The following is a 20,240-nucleotide window of genomic DNA, read 5'->3' on the forward strand; positions in this document are numbered from 1 at the left end:
GGGGTCCAGCTTGGGTCTGACCCCTGAACAGGGGCTTGTGGCCTCCCTCCCAGGGGCAGCTGTACATCTTCAAATGCAGCCTCTGCTCACACTGTCGTGCTGAGCGTGGGTAAACTAAACAGCACTGCACTTTCTCATCAACAGCCAAACACCCCATCCAGTCCTTGGGCAATTAATGTCCTTGACTGGAATCCATGTGGAGAGAGAGACTGGAACTAATATATGCTGAGACCATGTGACACGCCAGGCCCTGGGGAGATGGACATGGGAAAGACACAGGCCGGCCTCTAGTGGAAGCTGACAGTAGAATCCTAGTGCCACCAAGTGTTAGCTGGACACGAAACCTCTCTGAGTCTCAACGTTCTCGTTTCTAGAAGGGGGCAACATTCCAACTCCCTGGGTCTGCTGGGAAGATTTAATAAGACAGCATGTGTGAGGGTTCTCAGCACAGTGTTTGGCACATGGTAGACTTCTGACTTGGGTGTTGAAGAATAAATGGAATTTGGGGGTAACGAAAACGTTCTGGCAATGGTTGCACCACACTGTACTAAATACCACTGAATTTCACACTTTTTTATGAATTAAAAAGTTTATGAGCCATAGAAAAAAAATGGATTCCTTAAAATCAATTCTCATTAAGTTCCCTGTAAAACAGCTTACAGAAAACTTTCTTTCTCATGAACAGAAAATCACCATGCTTTTGGTCCAAGATATGTTGGGGTTTTTTCCTTTCTTCTTCAGGTGACAGATAGATGGATGGAGCTGAATCTATGAACGAGTGTACTTGCCCCAAATGTGCAACATAAATACAGAAGCGACGAACAGAAGACGCATAACCAATACTGGAACCGGGCCCACTTTGAGCCCCGGTGAATCCTCTGTTTAGAATCGCCACATCCCCCCAGTGCCGGCCGGGGTCGTGCGGCCTGCGCTCCTCTCCGCAGCTGGCGGTTTTTCTCTGCCAGACCGTGGATCTCGCCGCCCGGGCGGCCACTGCTCTGCTGGGAGAGCGCCCTGAGGAGACCACGTTAGTGCCACTGGGGGTCGGACGGGCATGCAGGAGACGGGAGGGCGGCAGGAAGCTGAAGTGGACAGCGGGGAAGCGGTGGAGCCCAGCGGCCGGAGAGACTGATGCAGGTTCACACTTTAAAAGGATGAAAACAGTGAATTTTGTTAACTGCATTTTACCGCAATAAAAAAAAAAAGAGTAAATGAAGATTTTCCAGGCAGAAAAGGTGGATGGGAGGGATGGGAAGCACATCTGAGGCATAATAATACTTTTCTGAGAGTTACTGACGATGCTGCTGCAGGGCAGGCAGCATCAAGGACGGAGCCTGTAGGCACTCCACTAGAGACTCTCTCATCCAGGGTGACTTTCAATGGGCTTTATGACCCAAGTCGTATTTCACGTTATTAGGCATCAAGAGAACCCGAAAGATTTTGTCAAACACTCTGCTAAGCTCGAGCCCAAGGTAAAGTCAGCCTGAGGAGAGTTGGAAGAAGTTGTATTCCAGTTGAGGGATGGAGCCGCAGGAATCAGCACAGTGGGTCCCAACACCTTCTGCCTCCTGGGGGAGGTTTAAAGAAATACCTGTAAAAGTGCAATCCTGTAAAACAAAACAAAACAAAACTGAAATCCTGTAGAAGTGCACATGCCTGAATATTTTATCTTAAGCTCCTCAGCGAGGACCAGTGTACCAGCAGACTGACGTCCTGCACTCCCTGTCCTCTTAGGGGTCCAGGCACCCCCAGAGCCAAAGTCCCGCAGACCAACCGATCTCTAAAGGGCTCGGCTCTTCTTTTTAGAGGGCTGTGCGAAGCGACGTGAGTAGAAATGGAATAAGGCCCGAGAAAGCACAGACGTGTTAACAAAGCTGACTTTTTAAAACCAGTTTATTGTATTTTTACAATAATAAAAATAAATTAGTCATACACAAAAATAGTTGTCATTTTTGCTGAAAGGATTATTTACTCATCTAATTCGCCTCCGCCTCTTTAAGCAGTAATTGACACCGTATGGGTGACTTGGGGTGGATGGGGTATTCTGTGGGTTCCTCGCTCCTGGCTGTGCAGTTGACAACCCAGAGCTCCCACCCAGCAGCGTCCAGCGGGGGCCCTGGAGGCGTGGTCAGAGCAGTGAAGGCATCACCTCCCTTACACCCCTCCCTGCCCTTGCCAGGGGACCCTGCCTCCGTCACAGCTCTAAGCCAGCCTCCCGAACAACTTCCTGCTGGTGATTCTAAGGAATGAGGCAAGACAAAGAGAAGGGATGAAACAGACCCTCCTAATTCCTTCTTCAAATGTTTGAGGATGAGGAGATGGCAGATTACATGAGCAAATACGATATTCAAGGTGGAAAGGTGGCAATCCAGAGAGACCTGTTTCAGGTATAATCCAAGGGGTAAAAACCCCTGAATGAGTCGAAAAGCAGAGTCGTTTATATTCGATCTTAAAACCCAGGAATTTGGCTAATCAGTATGCTAAACTGTAACTATGGACCTGGAATAAGACATCACGTGCAGCAACTTTCCGGGAAGCTGGGTTAGTAGTATCAAATAATTTTACACAAATGTGGATCGAATATGTAAATAAATACCTATTAGATCCCTTTAAAATTAACATATTCTAAATAATAGAACTATTTTGGTGTAGTGACTCATTCTGCCAGTAGAGTTCAGAATACACATTTCCTATAAACATCTTGTATTTACAAAGGACAAAATAATAAGTTATAACAAAGTATATCCTTCCGTCAAACTGAATGGTGGGGATCTGGGGGTCAAGGTGGAAATTACGTAACAGAATGGCTTCTCTCTCACTGAGGCAAGGGGCTCAACGTCTGGAAGATGCTAAGAAAGCTGGCTAGAGAATCCCACCCTGTGGGGGTCACTTTTCCTCAGCAAGATGGCCGTCTCCCACTGTTACCCACCGAATAGAAAGAACCAGGAGTGTGGTTGAGAGGGCAGAGAATGACGCAGCTCCAGCAAAGGCGCAAGAAAGCAAAGTGAGTGGAGAAAGTGAGATGGTAATCAAAGGGTGCTAGTCTAGTCGAGGTTCTGCCCCCATCAAGGTGTGTGACCCTGGGCAGGGAACCAGCCATCGGGACAACTGGTTACTCATCTATGAAGCAGGACCAGACAGGGCAGCTCTGACCAACTGGCTAGTGGTTCTCCGAGGTATGAGGCCACGTTCAGCCCTGGAGAGGGATGCGCCCCTGGGTTCAAAACGGTAGAAATGGGAAGTACGTGTGCCGTGTACTTGCCATCCCAGACCAGGTGAATCACTAGAAGCTGTTCTACTTACAGAGTCACCAAAGTCCAGATTGGAGAGAATCTTAAAAGTCCTGTTGCCCCAGCTGCGTGCTCGAATCCTCCCTTCAGCATCCATGACAAAGGCCATTAAACCTCTGCTGAGACCTCCAGGGACGGGTCAGTCACCACCAACCACAGAGCGCTCTACCTTCTGAAGGCTCTCACTTGTAGAAAGGTGGTTCTTCTGTAAGAAGTAAAATGTGTCTCCCTGCAGCTTTAACCTTCTGGTCCTAGGATGGCTCTCCTCCGGGCTAAACATTCTCATGAAGTCCTTTCCACTGCTTCTCAGAGTCTGTGCCCCTCATCAGGATTGGGCGTGCTCATCTGAATGTTGTATGTTACCAATATTCTTTTTAAAGTTTCCAACAATCACAAATACGGTTCACCAACATTTTCTCCTTATGTAGCCTAAATGTCGTATGGTGTATGTGTGTGTGTGTGTGTGTGGTGTGTGTGTGTGTGTGTGTGGTGTGTGTGTGTGTGTGGTGTGTGTGTGTGTGGTGTGTGTGGTGTGTGTGTGTGGTGTGTGTGGTGTGTGTGTGGTGTGTGTGTGTGTGTGGTGTGTGTGTGTGGTGTGTGTGTGTGGTGTGTGGTGTGTGTGTGTGTGTGGTGTGTGTGTGGTGTGTGTGGTGTGTGTGTGTGGTGTGTGTGTGGTGTGTGTGTGGTGTGTGTGGTGTGTGTGTGTGTGTGTGTGTGTGGTGTGTGTGTGGTGTGTGTGTGGTGTGTGGTGTGTGTGTGTGTGTGTGTGGTGTGTGTGGTGTGTGTGTGTGGTGTGTGTGTGGTGTGTGTGTGTGGTGTGTGTGTGTGGTGTGTGTGTGTGTGGTGTGTGTGGTGTGTGTGTGTGTGTGGTGTGTGTGTGTGGTGTGTGTGTGGTGTGTGTGGTGTGTGTGTGTGTGTGGTGTGTGTGTGGTGTGTGCGTGGTGTGTGTGTGGTGTGTGTGGTGTGTGTGTGTGGTGTGTGTGGTGTGTGCGTGGTGTGTGTGTGGTGTGTGTGTGTGTGTGTGTGTGTGTTTGGGGGTAGTTCCATCCCACTTTCTTGACTCACATTGAACTTCATCCACTGAAACTCTTGCATCTCCCCCACCTTGTACTTGCATTGTTTTTTGTTTTAATCCAAAGGTGGGACTTTATGTTGCTTCCTGGTGAATTTTGAAGATCCCAGGTTTCGTTCTAGTCTCCCAGACTTTTTTGGTACTAGAACGTGTCATTCAAGCGTTACCTCTCCAGCTTCTTGGCATCCACCAATTTCATCAGGAAGGTGTCTAATGTCCCATCTAAGCTACGTAAAGAGTGTTTCATATGGCAGGATCAAATGTTGGCCTCCACCTGCCAGGCTGATAGAGGTTCCCTCAGGTTTGACTATTCAGCCTGTTTCAAGGGAAGTCATGTTTCCTTTTACCACTTATATTTGTGTCTTTGACATTAGAAAGCAGATATTCAAATTCTGAAGTGGCTATATTAAAGAAAAAGAGAGCCACTGGTTTAGAAAGTTACTAGTAACATCTGGGTTTCTCTCCCTGCCACACAGCTTGACAAAAAGAAATGAAGCCAGTGTCCCTCATTTTCATCCCTCTGGAAGGTCATTCTTTTTAAAGGAAAGAGTGTTGAATGCTGAACACTTTGAGGGTGAGTAAACGATACACACTCCAAGAGCCCTGGGTCAGAGAATTAAGGCAACGGGACAGATGGGGACAGTTCTGAGCGCTTCTGTCACACTGCACCTCCTCTAGGGCGGGCATTGGCCCTGCTCATCTGGCTTCCCCACCAGCTCGCAAGCAGGGGGCACTGTACACGCCGTTAATGAAATGAACTGACGCCATCTAGTGGCCAAGTTTACAAGATTTTTTTTTTTTTTTTTTTAAATGCCCTATTTCTTATGCTGTTCCTTTTCTAAGGGGAGAAAGGCGAGTCTACGTGAGATGGGGAGAATGGGCTGCACTGAATGGCTTTTGCCTAGGCTGCAAGAGGCACACTTTCCTTTTCTAATAAGTGATAGTAAAAAAAAAGCAGCAAACTATTTCTGTTTGCAGTTTTGTTGATTTTTTTGTGAGAAAAACACAGAACAGTTTTAATTTATCTAATTTCAAAATTCAGAGCAGGGACTGAGGCAATCTGGTACACAGAAAAAAAAAGCTGTATTAAAATGTAAATTTCATTTCTGCATCATAGCCAGTTAAGGGACAAGGCAGAGGACTGAGACGGAGATGGTGGGTCATGGGAAGGAGAGGATGAGATAAGGGGATAAGAAAATGAGAAAGAGGCATCTCTAGAGGGAGAAAGGAACATTGTCACTGAAAATACTAAAGGACATTATCATGTGTGTTGTGCTAAGAACAAAGGCATTTAGACGTTGATATAAGAAACAAGGAGATTAGTAAAAATTGGATTTCCAAGTCCAGCTGATAAAACCCCTCATCTAGCAATTTATAAGCTTTCCAGACATAAATGAATTCCAAGATTAACTCAACTATTTGTTGCAAGAGAAAAAAGACCCCTAGTTTCAGTACTTCTTTCCCCTGAAGACATGGGGTTGATTTATTTGCTCCTATCCAATTCCACAACTGGCAGGATGGCCGTTCTCATGAGAGGACCACTGTCCCTTTAAATAACTTTTAGGTGACATTTAGCAGCCACAGGACACTGCTGGATGTCAAAGAGACAAAGCCGTCACCCAGCCCAGTCGTGAGAATCCTGAGTTGGAAGGACCCGGGATGCTCACCTCCCACTTGGTGGAGAAATCCCTTTTAGGCTGGAGAGCTCACTCATTAGGACACCATACCTTTGTTGCGCTGGGCAGCCTGGATGGCTAGAAGGTTTTCCCACAATCTGAGCTGAAATCAGCCTTTCTGCTCTTCCACCCATTGATCTTGCTCTGTCCTCCAGCAGGTAAAGAAAGCTTCCTCCAAAGAATCCTTCAAATGACTGGCTTGTACAGCAACATCTGAGAGCAGTTGCATAAAGGAAACCCTCCCTTGGGACAAGAAGCAAAGGCAAATGGCGAGAGGGAAAGAGTGGGTGCTGGATGGAAACCAGCCATATGCTTGGCTTCTCTGGTCTGTCTTTGCTTGGTGGGCCCAGGAATCTGGGCCTCTGTCCTGCTGCTTATTGCATGAGTTACGTAAGGATCAGGAGAGATAGGGTGCTTTGGGGGAAATGATGGCTGGGGCTCTCCAGAAAGAGAAGGTCACATAAAAAGGCCAAATAGAATTTCTGAAAGCTCAAGGATAGTGGGAACCTAAGGGAGTGTGCAAGACTGAGCTGGTGATACTGCTTCCAAAAACTGCAAATCATCACCAAATTAGCAGATTTTTGGGTTAAAGGGCTCACGGGAGAAACTCAGTTGCTATGAATTTCAAAGCAAATGCTTACTTTGAAAGGGAAATACGCCCAGGACCATAGTACTAAATAAGATAAATTTTCTATACGCTTCCAATTTGTTCAGCCTGATTATTTTTCTTAGTGGGTGTAAGAATATATATATATATATATATATATATATATGTCCCCCGTTCTTTATCCTCACTGATTCTTCAGATAGCTCATCTTTCATATGCACTGCATTCCCCTTCCAGCCACAGGCCTCGGGAACTACAGAGTTATGTGAAGTGAATCAGGGAAGACCCTGCCGCTGGGGCCATCGTGGAGGAGTTCACAGCCCCTTTTCCCAGGCTGGCTGCATTAATATAGATCTTAGTGCTCACATCTGGGAGGGGGAATATGGGTTGTGAGTCATGGGGGAAGGGAGGGATGAAAAGTCACAGAGAGACATCTGCAAAACAAACCAGAAAGACCCGAAGGAGACTCTTTCTAATATAAATATAGGGCTTTTGCTGGGACAGGTTGGTTAGACTTTCCACTGGGTGATGTGTGGGAAAGGACCCAGAAGAGATGGCTGAGGAAGGGGTGAGAGCCCAGGGGACAGAGCTGTGTGCTCTGGAAATCTGCTCTGGGAGACAAAAGGGCAAAGGGTCCACAATGTAGGATTCCATGGGCGGCATGTACCACTGGGGAGAGGAATCAGAATTTCAGGCAATCACCTTTCTACCCCAATGGCTTTCTTACCTCATGGCATAGTTCCATTAAGGATGGGGTTTAAGAAACTGTGCGGAGTCCTGTCACCAGGACCTGTGACTCTGTGGGGGAAGGGAAAAAAGAAACAGACTCCTGAAACAACTGAGCACAGGAGATAAAGACTTGATTTTTGGCCCGAGGAAAGAATTCAAAGGTCTGGGCTTTGTTTGCTGAATGGGAAACTTCTCAGCCTCTAGGTCTGAAATGAAGCCACATACTGCAGACCTAAGCCTTCTGGACAGGCCTCGGGGTGACGGCTTTGTGGTCAGACGACTGGGGTCAGGACTCAGCTCTGTCACTGAATGGGTCAATTACCTGCTAACGTGGCAGGTAGGTTACCTAAATTCAGTCTCAGTTTCCTTGTCAGTAAAATGGGGACGAGATTAATTCCCTGACTCCCATTCTGGAGTGCTGTGCTCACAGCCGCTAATGAGCTAATATCTCTGAATACACCTGCAAAACAATAAAGCTCTAAACTGGCATGAGATATCTGTGTCACAAGGCTGGAAAAGAGCCTAATGTCTTTGAGAGTAAAAATAGGCACAGGCGGGCTGAGGTAACAGAGGGATGCAGGCATCCTAGCAAGGCTCAGGGGGGCTCTGGGGTGGGGGGACTGTCTCCTCTGATTCTCCAAGGGGCGCTGGTATTAGAAAGGCCAGCAGCACTGGGGCTAGGCAGTGCCCAGACAGGGCCTGACTGCTGACTTAGAAAGTGCCAGGACGGGAGTTGGCCGAGAGCTGCACGCAGTCCCCACCGCTCGGTCTGCAGAGAGCGCAGGTGCCAGGTCTCTGAAGGAGGGGTCAGCAGTTCACGGTGATGCTCAAAGGACAACTGTGGCCTTGCTCCTGGGCACCGTGTGTACACTTTATGAAGGTGGGGTGCTGACTAAGTTGGCTGGCAGCTCCACAGGCCAGGGAGCCCCCAGGAGGGGGCAGCAGTCAGCCAGTCCCACTGCTCACAGACTCCCTGACCTGCCCACAGTTGCGGAGCGGGGTGTTATCTGCTCCCCAGGAAGCCCGAGTGCCTGTTGGCCACGCGCGTGCAGGAGACGCAGCAGGCTGTCTTGTAGTAGTTGTAGACGCAGAGCCTGGCCTGGACCACCACGTTGCAGTTGTAGTACCTGTCCTTGCAGTTTTCATCTGTAGCAGAGGAGAACAGAAAAGACTCTCTGAGCACGAGGGGCAGCCTGGACTTAGGGAAGAAGGAAGGGCGGTGGGTGTGGCTCTTCATCCTGGTCCTGCTGTTTATTACTGATGGGAGGTGTGAGTGTGGGCTGAGAGCTTATATTTTTTTCTTCTTCTTTAAACATGCACTTGAAATCTATCTACTTTGGCCATAAGGATGCTGGAACCAAATCTCTGAGTGCATTGCCATTTTAATCAATTCCCATGTAAGTTTATCTGTGGATGGGTGGCTTGGATTGCCATCTGTGTTATCAACAGGCACCTTAAACGATGAAATATATACCCAAAGGATGCTGACCCCCTTCAACTCCATGACTAGGCACAAGGTCTCAGAGAGACCGAGATGAATCTGGCATTTTCATACCAGAGAACAGGACGGAGCTTAAGAAAGATGAATATTTTACTCCCCCTACTTACCAACTTCAGGGACGCAGTCCTGAGGGTTACAAGATTCTTTCTCTTCTGGTTTCAACTGAGGGTCACAGAGATTACTGAGGGTCATCTCATCAGACAGACAGCGCACTTCCCGGACGCGGAAGCCGCCCTGGCAGCTCTTGGAACACTGCCCGGGGAAAGGAAGAAAGTTAGATTTCTTGATAGCCCATTAGCTCAGCACACGGGAGAAGACAGATATTAGAAAATTTCAGACATCTACCAAAGGAGACAGAGTATTAAACTCCCCTGCACCTAGCAACCAGCTTCAACACGCATCCACTCATGGCTAGCCACGTCTCGTCGGTACCCACCCAGGTCCATTATTTTGAAGCAAATCTAGATATCATATCACTTCTTCCATAATATTTCTGTCTGTAGCTCTAAAAAACAAAGACTCTTAAAAAATTACCACGATACCATTATTACACCTAGAAATCAACAATAGTTCCTTATCTTCAAAGATATATTCAGCGTTCCTATTTCCATTTGCCTTGTGAATCTCAATTTTTTTAACAGAGTTTTTTTGGGGGGGATCAGGTCTGTATATTGCAGCTGGTTGACGTGCCTTTTACGACCCTTAATCCACGGGTTCCCCTCCCCGGTGTTTCTTCCCCCTTTTACTTTATTTGTTGGAGGAACTGAGTCATTTGTCCTGTAGAGTTTCCCATAGTCAGGATTTTGCTGACTGCATCCCCATGGTACTGTTTGACATGTTCCTCTGTCTTCCGCATTTCCTGCAAATTGGAAACTGGATCCAGAAGAGGCCTTAACAGGTGCAGATTTGATTTTTTGTGGTGAGACTGCTTCATAGGATGTGTATGGTTGTCTCTCTTTGGAGGGGGCCAGCAGCCACTGGTGAGCAGATCCATTAGTTCATGTGGGGTTGAAAAATGGTGATAATATCCTAACACCTCTTCTTCTTTTATAAGCTGAGAATCTAAAGAATCCCTACCCCTTCCTCACATATATTTACTCTCTGGTTACACAGTGGTATGGCTTGTTTAGGAGAGACAGGGTAAATTCTTGACTATTTTCTTTTATTTATCAGTTTTCAGAATAATGAGTTGGTTCCCCTAGCATCCTCCAATGGTGGAACCTCTAATTAGTTTTTTTTATCATTACAAACTTATTATAGATGGATGGATTTAAACATATGTGATGTATTTCATTAAATCCATGGTAGTTATTATTATTTTTTGTTTGTTTGTTTGCGGTACGCGGGCCTCTCACTGTTGTGGCCTCTCCCGTTGCGGATCACAGGCTCCGGACGCGCAGGCTCAGCAGCCATGGCTCACGGGCCCAGCCGCTCTGCGGCATGTGGGATCTTCACAGACCGGGGCACGAACCCGTGTCCCCTGCATCGGCAGGCGGACTCTCAACCACTGCACCACCAGGGAAGCCCGGTAGTTATTATTTTTACTGATGCTCACTGATGCCCCATCAATGGCTATCAGGAGCCCAAAAGTTGGTTCTTGAGCCCTTTGGACATGAACTCGTCTTTGAGAATCTCCTTGCTACCTGGTATGAAAAGACATCCCGATCTAATTCATACCTATAACAGTCACAGACCTGGAATCAGCCCTTTCTCTAAGAATTCTTGGTTCCTTTTAGTGGCGAGTGGCATTTTGAAACCGTATTCTGGAGGATAGGTATGCCGTTTGCTACTGGGTTGGTCATTGTTTCCAGGCTCTTTCAGTGGATAAAACAGGGAAAAATTAAGATAAATTAATTTGTGAGTTCATACTGATATTTCTAAGTCAAATTCAGGACAACAGGATTTTCACTTAAATCTCTTCTACTTTTGGTCTGTATCTTCTTTCTCCTAAGTTGAGAATCCTATTTCTCAAGGATACTGGGGATAATAGAGCTCTCCTATCACACTAGCATATTTACTGGTACATATATTATCACAGTACCATAAAGTAGATTATTCATTTACGTTATCACCCATTATACAACCAATCATCTCAGAACACAGGACACCAGCTATCACTAAAAATGTGATTATTGCAAACACTACAAACATTTTTCTGCAGTCCTTTTTGTCCTTAGGGATGGATAGTCAAATTACTATGGTTTACAGCCACATGCAAGGGTGCTGATGCCACCAACTGCATACATATTTAGGTTAATTTGTTTCATTGCATTTTCCATTTTTAGGGATTTATTTTTTTAAAAGAATAATTTTGTTAAAAAATTTTTTTTTTTTGGCTGTGTTGGGTCTTCGTTGCTGTGCGTGGGCTTTCTTTAGTTGTGGCGAGCAGGGGCTACTCTTCATTGTGGTGCGTGGGCTTCTCATTGCGGTGGCTTCTCTTGCTGTGGAGCATGGGCTCTAGGCACGTGGGCTTCAGTAGTTGTGGCACGTGGGCTCTAGAGCGCAGGCTCAGTAGTTGTGGCGCACGGGCTTAGCTGCTCTGCGGCATGTGGCATCCTCCTGGACTAGGGCTCGAACCTGTGTCCCCTGCGTTGGCAGGAGGATTCTTAACCACTGCACCACCAGGGAAGTCCCTGTTTTATAATTATATAAAATATTTACTTAGTTCCAAACTCAAAATTTATAAAACAAGGTAAATTAAAAAATGTCTTGCTTCCATCATCTTTGCTACTATAGTAACTATATATTTCATATTAGTTTCAGTTCACTTATTTATTTTTAAATTTACATGCAGAAAAATTCAGTTTTTGTGGTGCACAGTTCTGAGTTTTGACAAATTCAGAGAGTCATGTATCTCCCACTGCAAACAAGACAGAACTTTCATCACACACAACGAATCCTCTTGTGTTGTCCCTTTGTAGTGAGATTCACCCTGCTCCATCCTCTGGCAATCACTGATCTGGTCTCTGTGCCTATAGTTTTTCCTTTTACAGAATATTATGTAAATGTAATCATACAACATACAGTTTTGGGGGGGCTCTTTCTTTCATTTAGCAAAATGCATCTGAATTTCCTCCAAGTCGTGGGAGGTATCAGTTCATTCGTTCTTGCTGCTGAGTGGTACCCCATTGTTTGGACGCACTGCATTTTGTTTATCCACTGACCTGCTGAGGGACGTCTAGGTTGTTCCCAGGCAAGGCAGGTGTCTTTGGAGTTGGTGGCCTTTGACGTGGCCTGGTGAGTTTGGCCCTTTCTAGACTCTCTAAGCAGAATGGTAGAAGAAAATAGTGATCTGTTCCTGCTTTCTCAAGGGCCTTGGTCAATATCAAAATAATAAAATGGTATTTCCCAGAAGTTGGCAAAACATCTTTGAAACTCAACACCTCCTTTATTCGCATTTGCACCCAAGGTGTGGTTCACCACATACCCAAATGGCTGTCATACACTGTCTGAAAACAGAATTCTCAGCTTTTATCCACATATTTTATAAGAAAATCCCTTTGATCACCTTTGAATGATTTTGAGGAAGGCTCTGGCCTCTACTCTGGAGTCACCTACAGCCACTGCTTGACGATCTTCCCTGACAAAAAGCAGAACGAACACTGGCCCCCTTGTGTCCAAGTCATGTGAAATGGTCACTGGGAACGATGACCTCAGGAATTTTTCTGTTTTAGGAAGTTTCTTAACAATAAACTCTTTCACTTGAAAAAAAAAAAGAACTTTATCACTGTTTCCATCCTTTTCCATTTCATTCCTTACTAACCTAGTTCTCTATTCACTCTGTCTCTCTGTAGCTCTGTCTTTCTTCATTTACCCTCCTTCCGTACAAAAAAGGATTTGAGATGGCTTAAGAAATACGTAAGAGGGCCACAAGACAAAAAATAAGTGAGGAAACTGGGGTAAAAAGAAGATAAAAGTAGGAAAGAGAAAGAGAAGCCAGAGAACATTAGCACCTATAAGTCACTTTGTATATTCTGATAAACTCTCTCTCAGAGATGGGCCACAGTTTTGGCTCTGAGTTTCCTAGTAGCCAATTCAAAGAGAAAAATAGGATCAGTCCCATAATCCATATTGTCTATAGGATTTTTAAAAAAGTGTACAACACACACACACACACACACACACACACACACACACACACAGGTATGGAGGCCTGACAGAAATTCCTCCAGTGGGATTTATAGCAAGATCACTTCATGATGTATTCTCAACAGCATCCCTGAATCCTTTCAGCCATCAAACTTCTGCAGCAGTATTTCTCAAAATGTTGGTTACACCTGTAGCCAACTCACCTAAGGAGCAAATTCCTTGGCCACGTTGGACCCAGAATCGGCCATTTCAAACAGATCCCCTCTGATTCTTATGCACACAAAAATTTGAGAGTCACTATTTTATGGCCTCTATAGTTTAGAAATCAAGATTGTCCCAGTCTCAGGCTCCCCACTCCCCGCCAAGCAGGCTGAGTCCAGGGCACCCTGGCTGTGACCAAGTAGAGCTGATTGCTGCAGGGAATCTACTCGAGGGCTGAGCCCAGTGCCTGGTACCCAGTAGGTGGCTGAACAGTGGGGGGGGAGGGGGAAGCATAATGATGTACTAACACAACCTCTACCAAAAGCACCGGGACTTACCATGCTCCATTCTGTGTTAAACCATTTGGCTCCGCAGGGCTTGAGGTGGCAGGATTGCTGGCTGGGGGGTCTCTCCAGGAAGGAACATTCATAGGGTTTCAGCACTTCAAAGGTGTCAGCGTTCTTCCTAACACAAATCACCTCCCTCTGTTGGGTCCCGCTCCCACACTCGATGGAACACTGGAGAAAGAAGCAGAGAAAGATGGGTGCCACGTGATGGAAAGGGGACGAGAACTGCCATCCATTGAGCGATGTTTACCAGAGCTTACCATCATTGATTCAGTGAGGAAGAGCCCGAGGGTGCCCGGAAAACACTTCTGGAGGAAAAGTTGCACACAGATTCCAGTTTTCCTAACACATCTGTGTCTGGAATGGAGAGTGGGTGCCCTGAGTTCTCACAGCTCGAGGATGCTGGCTGCTGAGATCCTGGCACCCTCAGTGAAATGTGAGTGAGATAGTGTCCCGTAGGCTTTCCCACAGAACATACCAGCCAGTCAGTTTGGTTTTGTCTGGTAGACTCCTGACACCTCTCACTGTAAAACAATGAACTAACATTCTAGTTTATCTGCTGGTCTTTTAGGGGAGGGAACTGGGAATGATTTCATTTCCCAGAGTCTGCATGCCTCTGGATGAAGGGCTACATTAAAATTCTTTGGGACACACAAAGCTGAGAAGACCACAGGCTTGGGACAATGTCCCCTGGTCAGCCCTCCGCTCCCAACAGGGCAGCCAGCAGGAAGGCTTTGTCCGCGGAGTCCAATCCCCTGGCTTCTTACTTGGAGCTGAAGCTTGCTGCGGTTGCGGCCACGAAGAAGCCAGTCAGATAATGACACGTCTTGGTTCATTGTGTTAGGTTATGGAAATACGATGCATGTAACCGCCTATAAGTTATTCCATTTAGTATCTATTACTTTGTAAAATGTTTTTTATTTATGTTTGGTATACTCTTAATACCTTTTGATTAGAAAATTTTACAAGCTGTGATCTATATACTTTTAAAGACTTTAAAGAAGCTCTTGCCTTTATGAATAGCCTGTAAACATGTCTACAGCTGAAACTCAATATTATCCTTGCTGCTGTATGCAGGCACATGGTGAAATAAAAACAGAGTGGAAAAACCCACGTCACTACCCAGCAAAAGTACCCCAAACCCAAGGCAACAGACAATGGATTATTCACACAGGGCATAGTAAACATCTCCATCAGCAATTTCCACTTTGTGCCTTCTTTCTTCCATCTTCACAGACATCCAGAAAACTACAAGGCTTCTTAGTTTTGAGACTGTCTGCTCAGATGTTAGAGAGTAAATGTGATCCAGACACAGGGGCAGACAAGAAGGCTGCTCTTAATAGCTAAAGACTGTGAAAGAACCATCCCCCCCAGTCCCCCGCAAGAACTAAGACAATCTAAGGGTGAAGTAAACCCAGAATTGACAGGGAAGAAAGAAAGCATCTGCGCATGAATAATAGACCTGGTGGAATATCTTAGGAATAAGAGTTGGGCTACTTTGTCTCCAGAGTAGAAAAAGACTCCCCAAGCCTGACAGGTCTCATTCTCTTGGGCTGGCTTCTCCACCGGCCTCAACAGGACCACTGCTAGCACCTGTGCTCACAACTTCCCAGGGAGTCTCTTCCCCTAAGTCCACGTGAAAAGTCCCAGGAAAGGACTCCATTTGGCTCGGTTTGGGTCACATGTCCATCCTGGACTAATCACTGTGACCGGGCCAGTGGGGTGTTCAAGAGGCCAACTCTCATTCAAACCACGTGTCTGGAAGGAACATTTATTTTTATATCCTGAAGTCAGTTAATGTTTAAGACTTTCTTTCAACACATAAGCATGCTCTATTTCATTTTCTTTGGGGATAATATCAAATTCCCAGGGCAGGGAGGTGCCAGCAGGCTCTGATAGTCTTATAAATTCAGAACGAAAACCTTGTCCACAATCAATCATGTCCTGACCCTTTGGATGACAGGCAATAAATCCCATGTTTCTAATCTTAGCAGAGATAAATGCTGCCTTCACCAGGATTCATGCGACTCTCAGTTCTCTGAGTAGGTCTGGAGTCAATAGGACACCCACAGGTCAAAAAGACCTGAATCGGGCTTCCCTGGTGGCGCAGTGGTTGAGAGTCTGCCTGCCGATGCAGGGGACGCGGGTTCGTGCCCCGGTCCGGGAGGATCCCACATGCCGCGGAGCGGCTGGGCCCGTGGGCCATGTCCGCTGGGCCTGCGTGTCCGGAGCCTGTGCTCCGCAACGGGAGAGGCCACAACAGTGAGAGGCCCGCGTACCACACACACACAAAAAAAGACCTGAATCCTGCTCCCCTTTCTTCTTCCTCAGACATTGGTGGACGTGTGAGTCGAACTGCACTGTTTATCTTCTCTGAGTGAAGGCTGTTATGATCCAGTATTACGATTTCACACAGGACTCTTCCCATTGTCTCAGTTTCCATGAATACTTGGTGTAATTAGTGTCCCATACACAGTCTGCTTCTGAATTATCTTTGGGGTGTAGATCCTAGGTGTTTTGCTACCAACAATGAGATAGAAACACTGGCAGAAAAAATAATAAACATGGAGAAAGGGAACTAATATTTATTAAGTACTCCCCACATCCTAAGCAATGACCCTTTTATTTTTATTTCTTTATTATTATTATTATTATTATTTTTTGTGGTACGCGGGCCTCTCACTGTTGTGGCCTCTCCCATTGCAGAGCACAGGCTCCGGACGTGCAGGCTCAGCGGCCATGGCTCACGGGCCCAGCCGCTCTGTGGCATGTGGGATCTTCCCGGACCGGGACATGAACCCATGTCCCCTGCATCGGCAGGCGGACTCTCAACCACCGCGCCACCAGGGAAGCTCAGCAATTACCCTTTTATATACAGTGTCTAATGAAAACCCAATAGCAACTCTAAAAACTTGATATCATTATCCTCATATTTGGATGAGGAAACAGGCTCAGAGAGGTTAAATTACCTGCCCCAACTCAGAGAACTAAGGCGATGCAGAACTGGGATCTGTTATCAAGTATGTCTAACTCTGATACCGACTTGGGTAGCACTGGAAGTACTTGAATTCTTTCTTTTCTGAATTTTTAAATATTTTACACTTTGTATTATAAAAATATTAAGGAAATTTGAGAAGAAAACACTTGCCCATGTTGTTTATATAAAAAACTATACTTTGAAGTGGTTGAGATAGGGTTCATATACTTTCCTATTCTGTTTTTCACTTGCCTTTATATTATATGTATTTCCCACATCTTCCTAATTATCATTGTTCTTGTTACGTATCTTAATGAGTTACGATATACCATAATATCCCTAACCATCACGCTATCGTGAACATCTCTGTTGAAAAACTTTTTTTTCTCCTGCTAATTATTTCCTTAAAATGAATCCCCAGGAGTGGGGTGACTGGGTGAAGGCAAATGAACATTTTTATGGTTCTTGACTTTTATTGCCAAACTGCTTTCCAAAGGGGTTGTGTTGATTTACAAGGACAAGGCAGTCCATTTCTTTTCAGGGTCTGTTTTTAAAGCTACTTAAAAGAAATAAAATTCTGTATGGAGCCAGAGGTCCAGATAATGTGTAAATCATGGTCATCAGCCAGAAAGTCTTTGGAGAACCAGCCCCGGGAGCCAAATACTAAATGGCCCGAGAACTCAAAATACTGATGGTAATCATAACGGGGCAAAGAGGGAATGATTTTAGGGGGTTCATGTTCAATTTTGGAACCCTAAGGAAAAATTAATTAATCAATTAAGTTACTTTTTTGAGGCTTTTGGTATTATTGGTTCTTCATAATGAACAAACTTAACTTTTTCTGTTTCTGCGTCGTTCCCCCAGCTTTGTTGAGATATAACTGACAAATAAAATTGTAATATATTGAAAGTATGCACACGATGGTATGGTATACATGTGCACTGCGAAAGGATTCTTACAGTCAAGTTAACACATCCATCACTTAGCATATTTACCTTTTTTGTGTGTATACGTGACAACACTTAAGTTCTACTCGCTTAGTAAATTTCAGTATACAATACAGTATTATCTACTATAGTCACCATGTTATACATTAGATCCCCAGAACTTATTCATCTTATAACTGAAAGTTTGAACCCTTTACCAACCTCTTCCTATATCCCCCACCCCCAGCCCCTGGCAACCATCATTCAACTCTGTTTTCCTGAGTTTGACTTTTTTTTCAGATATCACATATAGTGATACCATGCAGTATTTGCTTTTCTGTGTCTGGTTTATTTCACTTAGCATAATGCCCTCCAAGTCCATCCATGTTGTTGCTAATGGTAGGATTTCCTTCCTTTTTAAAGGCTGAATAATATTCCATGATGAACAAATACCACATTTTCTTTATCATTCATCTGTCGACAGACACTTAGATTATTTCCATACCTTGGCTATTGTGAACAATACTATGAACATGGCGGGGGGCTGGGCAGTGCAGATATCTCTCCCAGATAATGATTTTCTTTCTTTTGTATATATACCCAGAAGTGGGACTGCTGGATCATATCTATTTCTGCTTTTGACACTCAAATACAGACACAGCTGACTTTATTAACAATAATAGCGCTAGAAGCTACAATTTATTGTGTGTTTATTGTATGTCAGGCACTGCACTACATACTTTGTACACATTACTTCATTTCTTCTAAAAATAACCTCATAATGTGCTTCATTATTGGCATTTTGTAGACAAGGAAACCATGCTGGACCATAAGCTTCCTGAGGGCAGGGATATTTGTTTTGCTCAATGATGTATCCTAAGGGCTTAGAGAGAAGAGCACATAGTAGGTGCTCAATAACTCCTGGTTTTTTTTTTTTTGAGATATCACCAATATCTGTTAAAATGGCAAAAAAGAAACAAAAACAAAAACAACTCAGACAATACCATGATCTGATGATACAGAGGAACTGGAACTTTTAGACATTACTCACAGGAATACAAAAGGGTACAGCCACTCTGGAAGAGCTTGGAGCTCTGTATTAAATTAAAAAACCATTTACTACACAACTCAGCAATTCCACTCCTAGGCATTGACCCAGGTGAAATGAAAACTTATGCACCCATAAAAAACTGTACATGAAAGTTAAAATGGCTTTATTCAAAATCACCAAACACTGAAGTGTCCCTCAACTTGGGAATCAACAAGTGTAGTATGCCCATACAATGGAACACTACTCAGCCACAAACCTAATGAACTATTGATGTATGGAACAATGTGAATAAATCTCAAACGCATGTGTATTACATATAAGCAAAAGGAAGCTGACTCAAAAGGCTACATACTGTTATATACAGTAATATGAAATTTTGGAAAATGCAAAATTATGAGGACAGAAACAGACGAGTGGATGCCAGGTGCCAGGTTTGAAGGAAAAAGTTGACCACAAAGGCACAGGAGAATTTTGGTGGGCAATGGAACTGTTCTATATCTTGATCGTGGTGGTAGTAACACGACAGTAATGTTTGTCAATAATGACAGAACTATATACTAGTTATGGGTTGAACTGTGTCCGCCAAGAGTTCATATGTTTAAATCCTAACCTCCGTACCTCAGCATCTGACCTTGTTTGGAGAGAGGGTCTTCACAAATTAATCAGGAATAACTACTGTTGACAGAATGAGGCTCCAAGAGCATAAGTAGCTTCTCCAGGGTCATGGGTAGCACAGCTGGGGTGCAGACCCACCCGGCACCCCTGGGATACACCGAGCCCTATACCCTGACCCAGAAACAGGTCAGGGGACGGACAGACATACCCGGTTCCGGCCACTCACCTGACTCCAGCTTCCCGCAAACCACTCCACCTCGCCCGTGCAGGGCCCGTTGTCACACGGGGTGGCCTCCACTGGCCGGTTGTTCCCGCAGCCCTCCAGCGGCAGGCTGCTGACATGGTTGGTCATGCACACCACCGAGCGTGTCCGCACTCCAGCCCCACACTCTGCCGAGCACTGCGAGACAGCAAGGGGCGCCTTAGGGGGGAGGCCTCCCCGCAGGTTCTGAAGCCACTCTCAGAGGATGCGAACGACACCGCGTTTCCCTACCACCTCTTTCCCCTGGAAACCTCTGACCACTTGTCAGGCGCGCTTTCCTCCATTACGGGATATCAGTATGGTACCCTGTCCTAGATTTTCAGGGACAGTCTTCTTTCCAAATAGCCCGTCCCACGGCTGTGATGAACACACTTACACTTGTCAGACTACTGTTTTGGCTTTCGATTTCGAAAATCTATTCAGCAGCAGAAGAGTGAGGGCGCGAAAACGCGGGCACACCATCTGCCTGCTAGTAGCTGAGTCTGGACTGGTCTGGGAAGGGACGGCGGAAGTCTGTCACAAGACATTGCTGCCTGATACTAAGGCAGATGGCTCCAGTCCCCGAGGGCCACAGCTATGGGAGTATTGGGAGGTGGCCTGATATAAAGGGAGAGCTGGGCCTGGGAACTGGACACATCAGTGTTAATATCCCTGCTATCTGTGTGACCCATGCTCATCTGGACAGCTGGTACAGGGACACATGCCTGGCAGGATGACTCAGAGTCTGCACTGTAACAAGGTTTCCAGGGATTTGTAGGCACATTACAGTTTGGAAGCACCCTGAGGGATTCTGCTAAGGGAAATGGTGCAGACCTGGCCTAATTGGGAGGGAGGCACTAAGGACAGAGGCAGCCACTAATGTCTCCATCCCAGTTAAACCTCCAAGGTCTTCTGAAG

General features: G+C 45.6%; 1 protein-coding gene and 1 pseudogene across 2 annotated transcripts in view; both read right to left on the bottom strand.

Annotated features, from left to right (window-relative positions):
* Positions 1-481: 481 nt before the first annotated feature.
* Positions 482-1,696, bottom strand: LOC101279320 (protein transport protein Sec61 subunit beta-like; annotated as a pseudogene).
* A 179-nt stretch (positions 1,697-1,875) lies between these two features.
* THSD4 (thrombospondin type 1 domain containing 4) overlaps positions 1,876-20,240 on the bottom strand; it is a 582,688-nt gene continuing 564,323 nt past the window's right edge. For both annotated transcript variants that reach the window (XM_033439983.2, XM_033439984.2), the window contains exons 15-18: positions 19,308-19,481; positions 13,504-13,683; positions 8,983-9,127; positions 1,876-8,520 (exon numbers count right to left, since the gene is read on the bottom strand). In XM_033439983.2, coding sequence (XP_033295874.2) covers positions 8,378-8,520; positions 8,983-9,127; positions 13,504-13,683; positions 19,308-19,481 — 642 coding nt within the window. In that variant the 3' untranslated portion in view covers positions 1,876-8,377. The remainder of the gene's footprint in view (positions 8,521-8,982; positions 9,128-13,503; positions 13,684-19,307; positions 19,482-20,240) is intronic.

This window comes from Orcinus orca, chromosome 2, assembly GCF_937001465.1.
Source record: "Orcinus orca chromosome 2, mOrcOrc1.1, whole genome shotgun sequence".
In the NCBI taxonomy this organism is placed as follows: Eukaryota; Metazoa; Chordata; class Mammalia; order Artiodactyla; family Delphinidae; genus Orcinus; species Orcinus orca.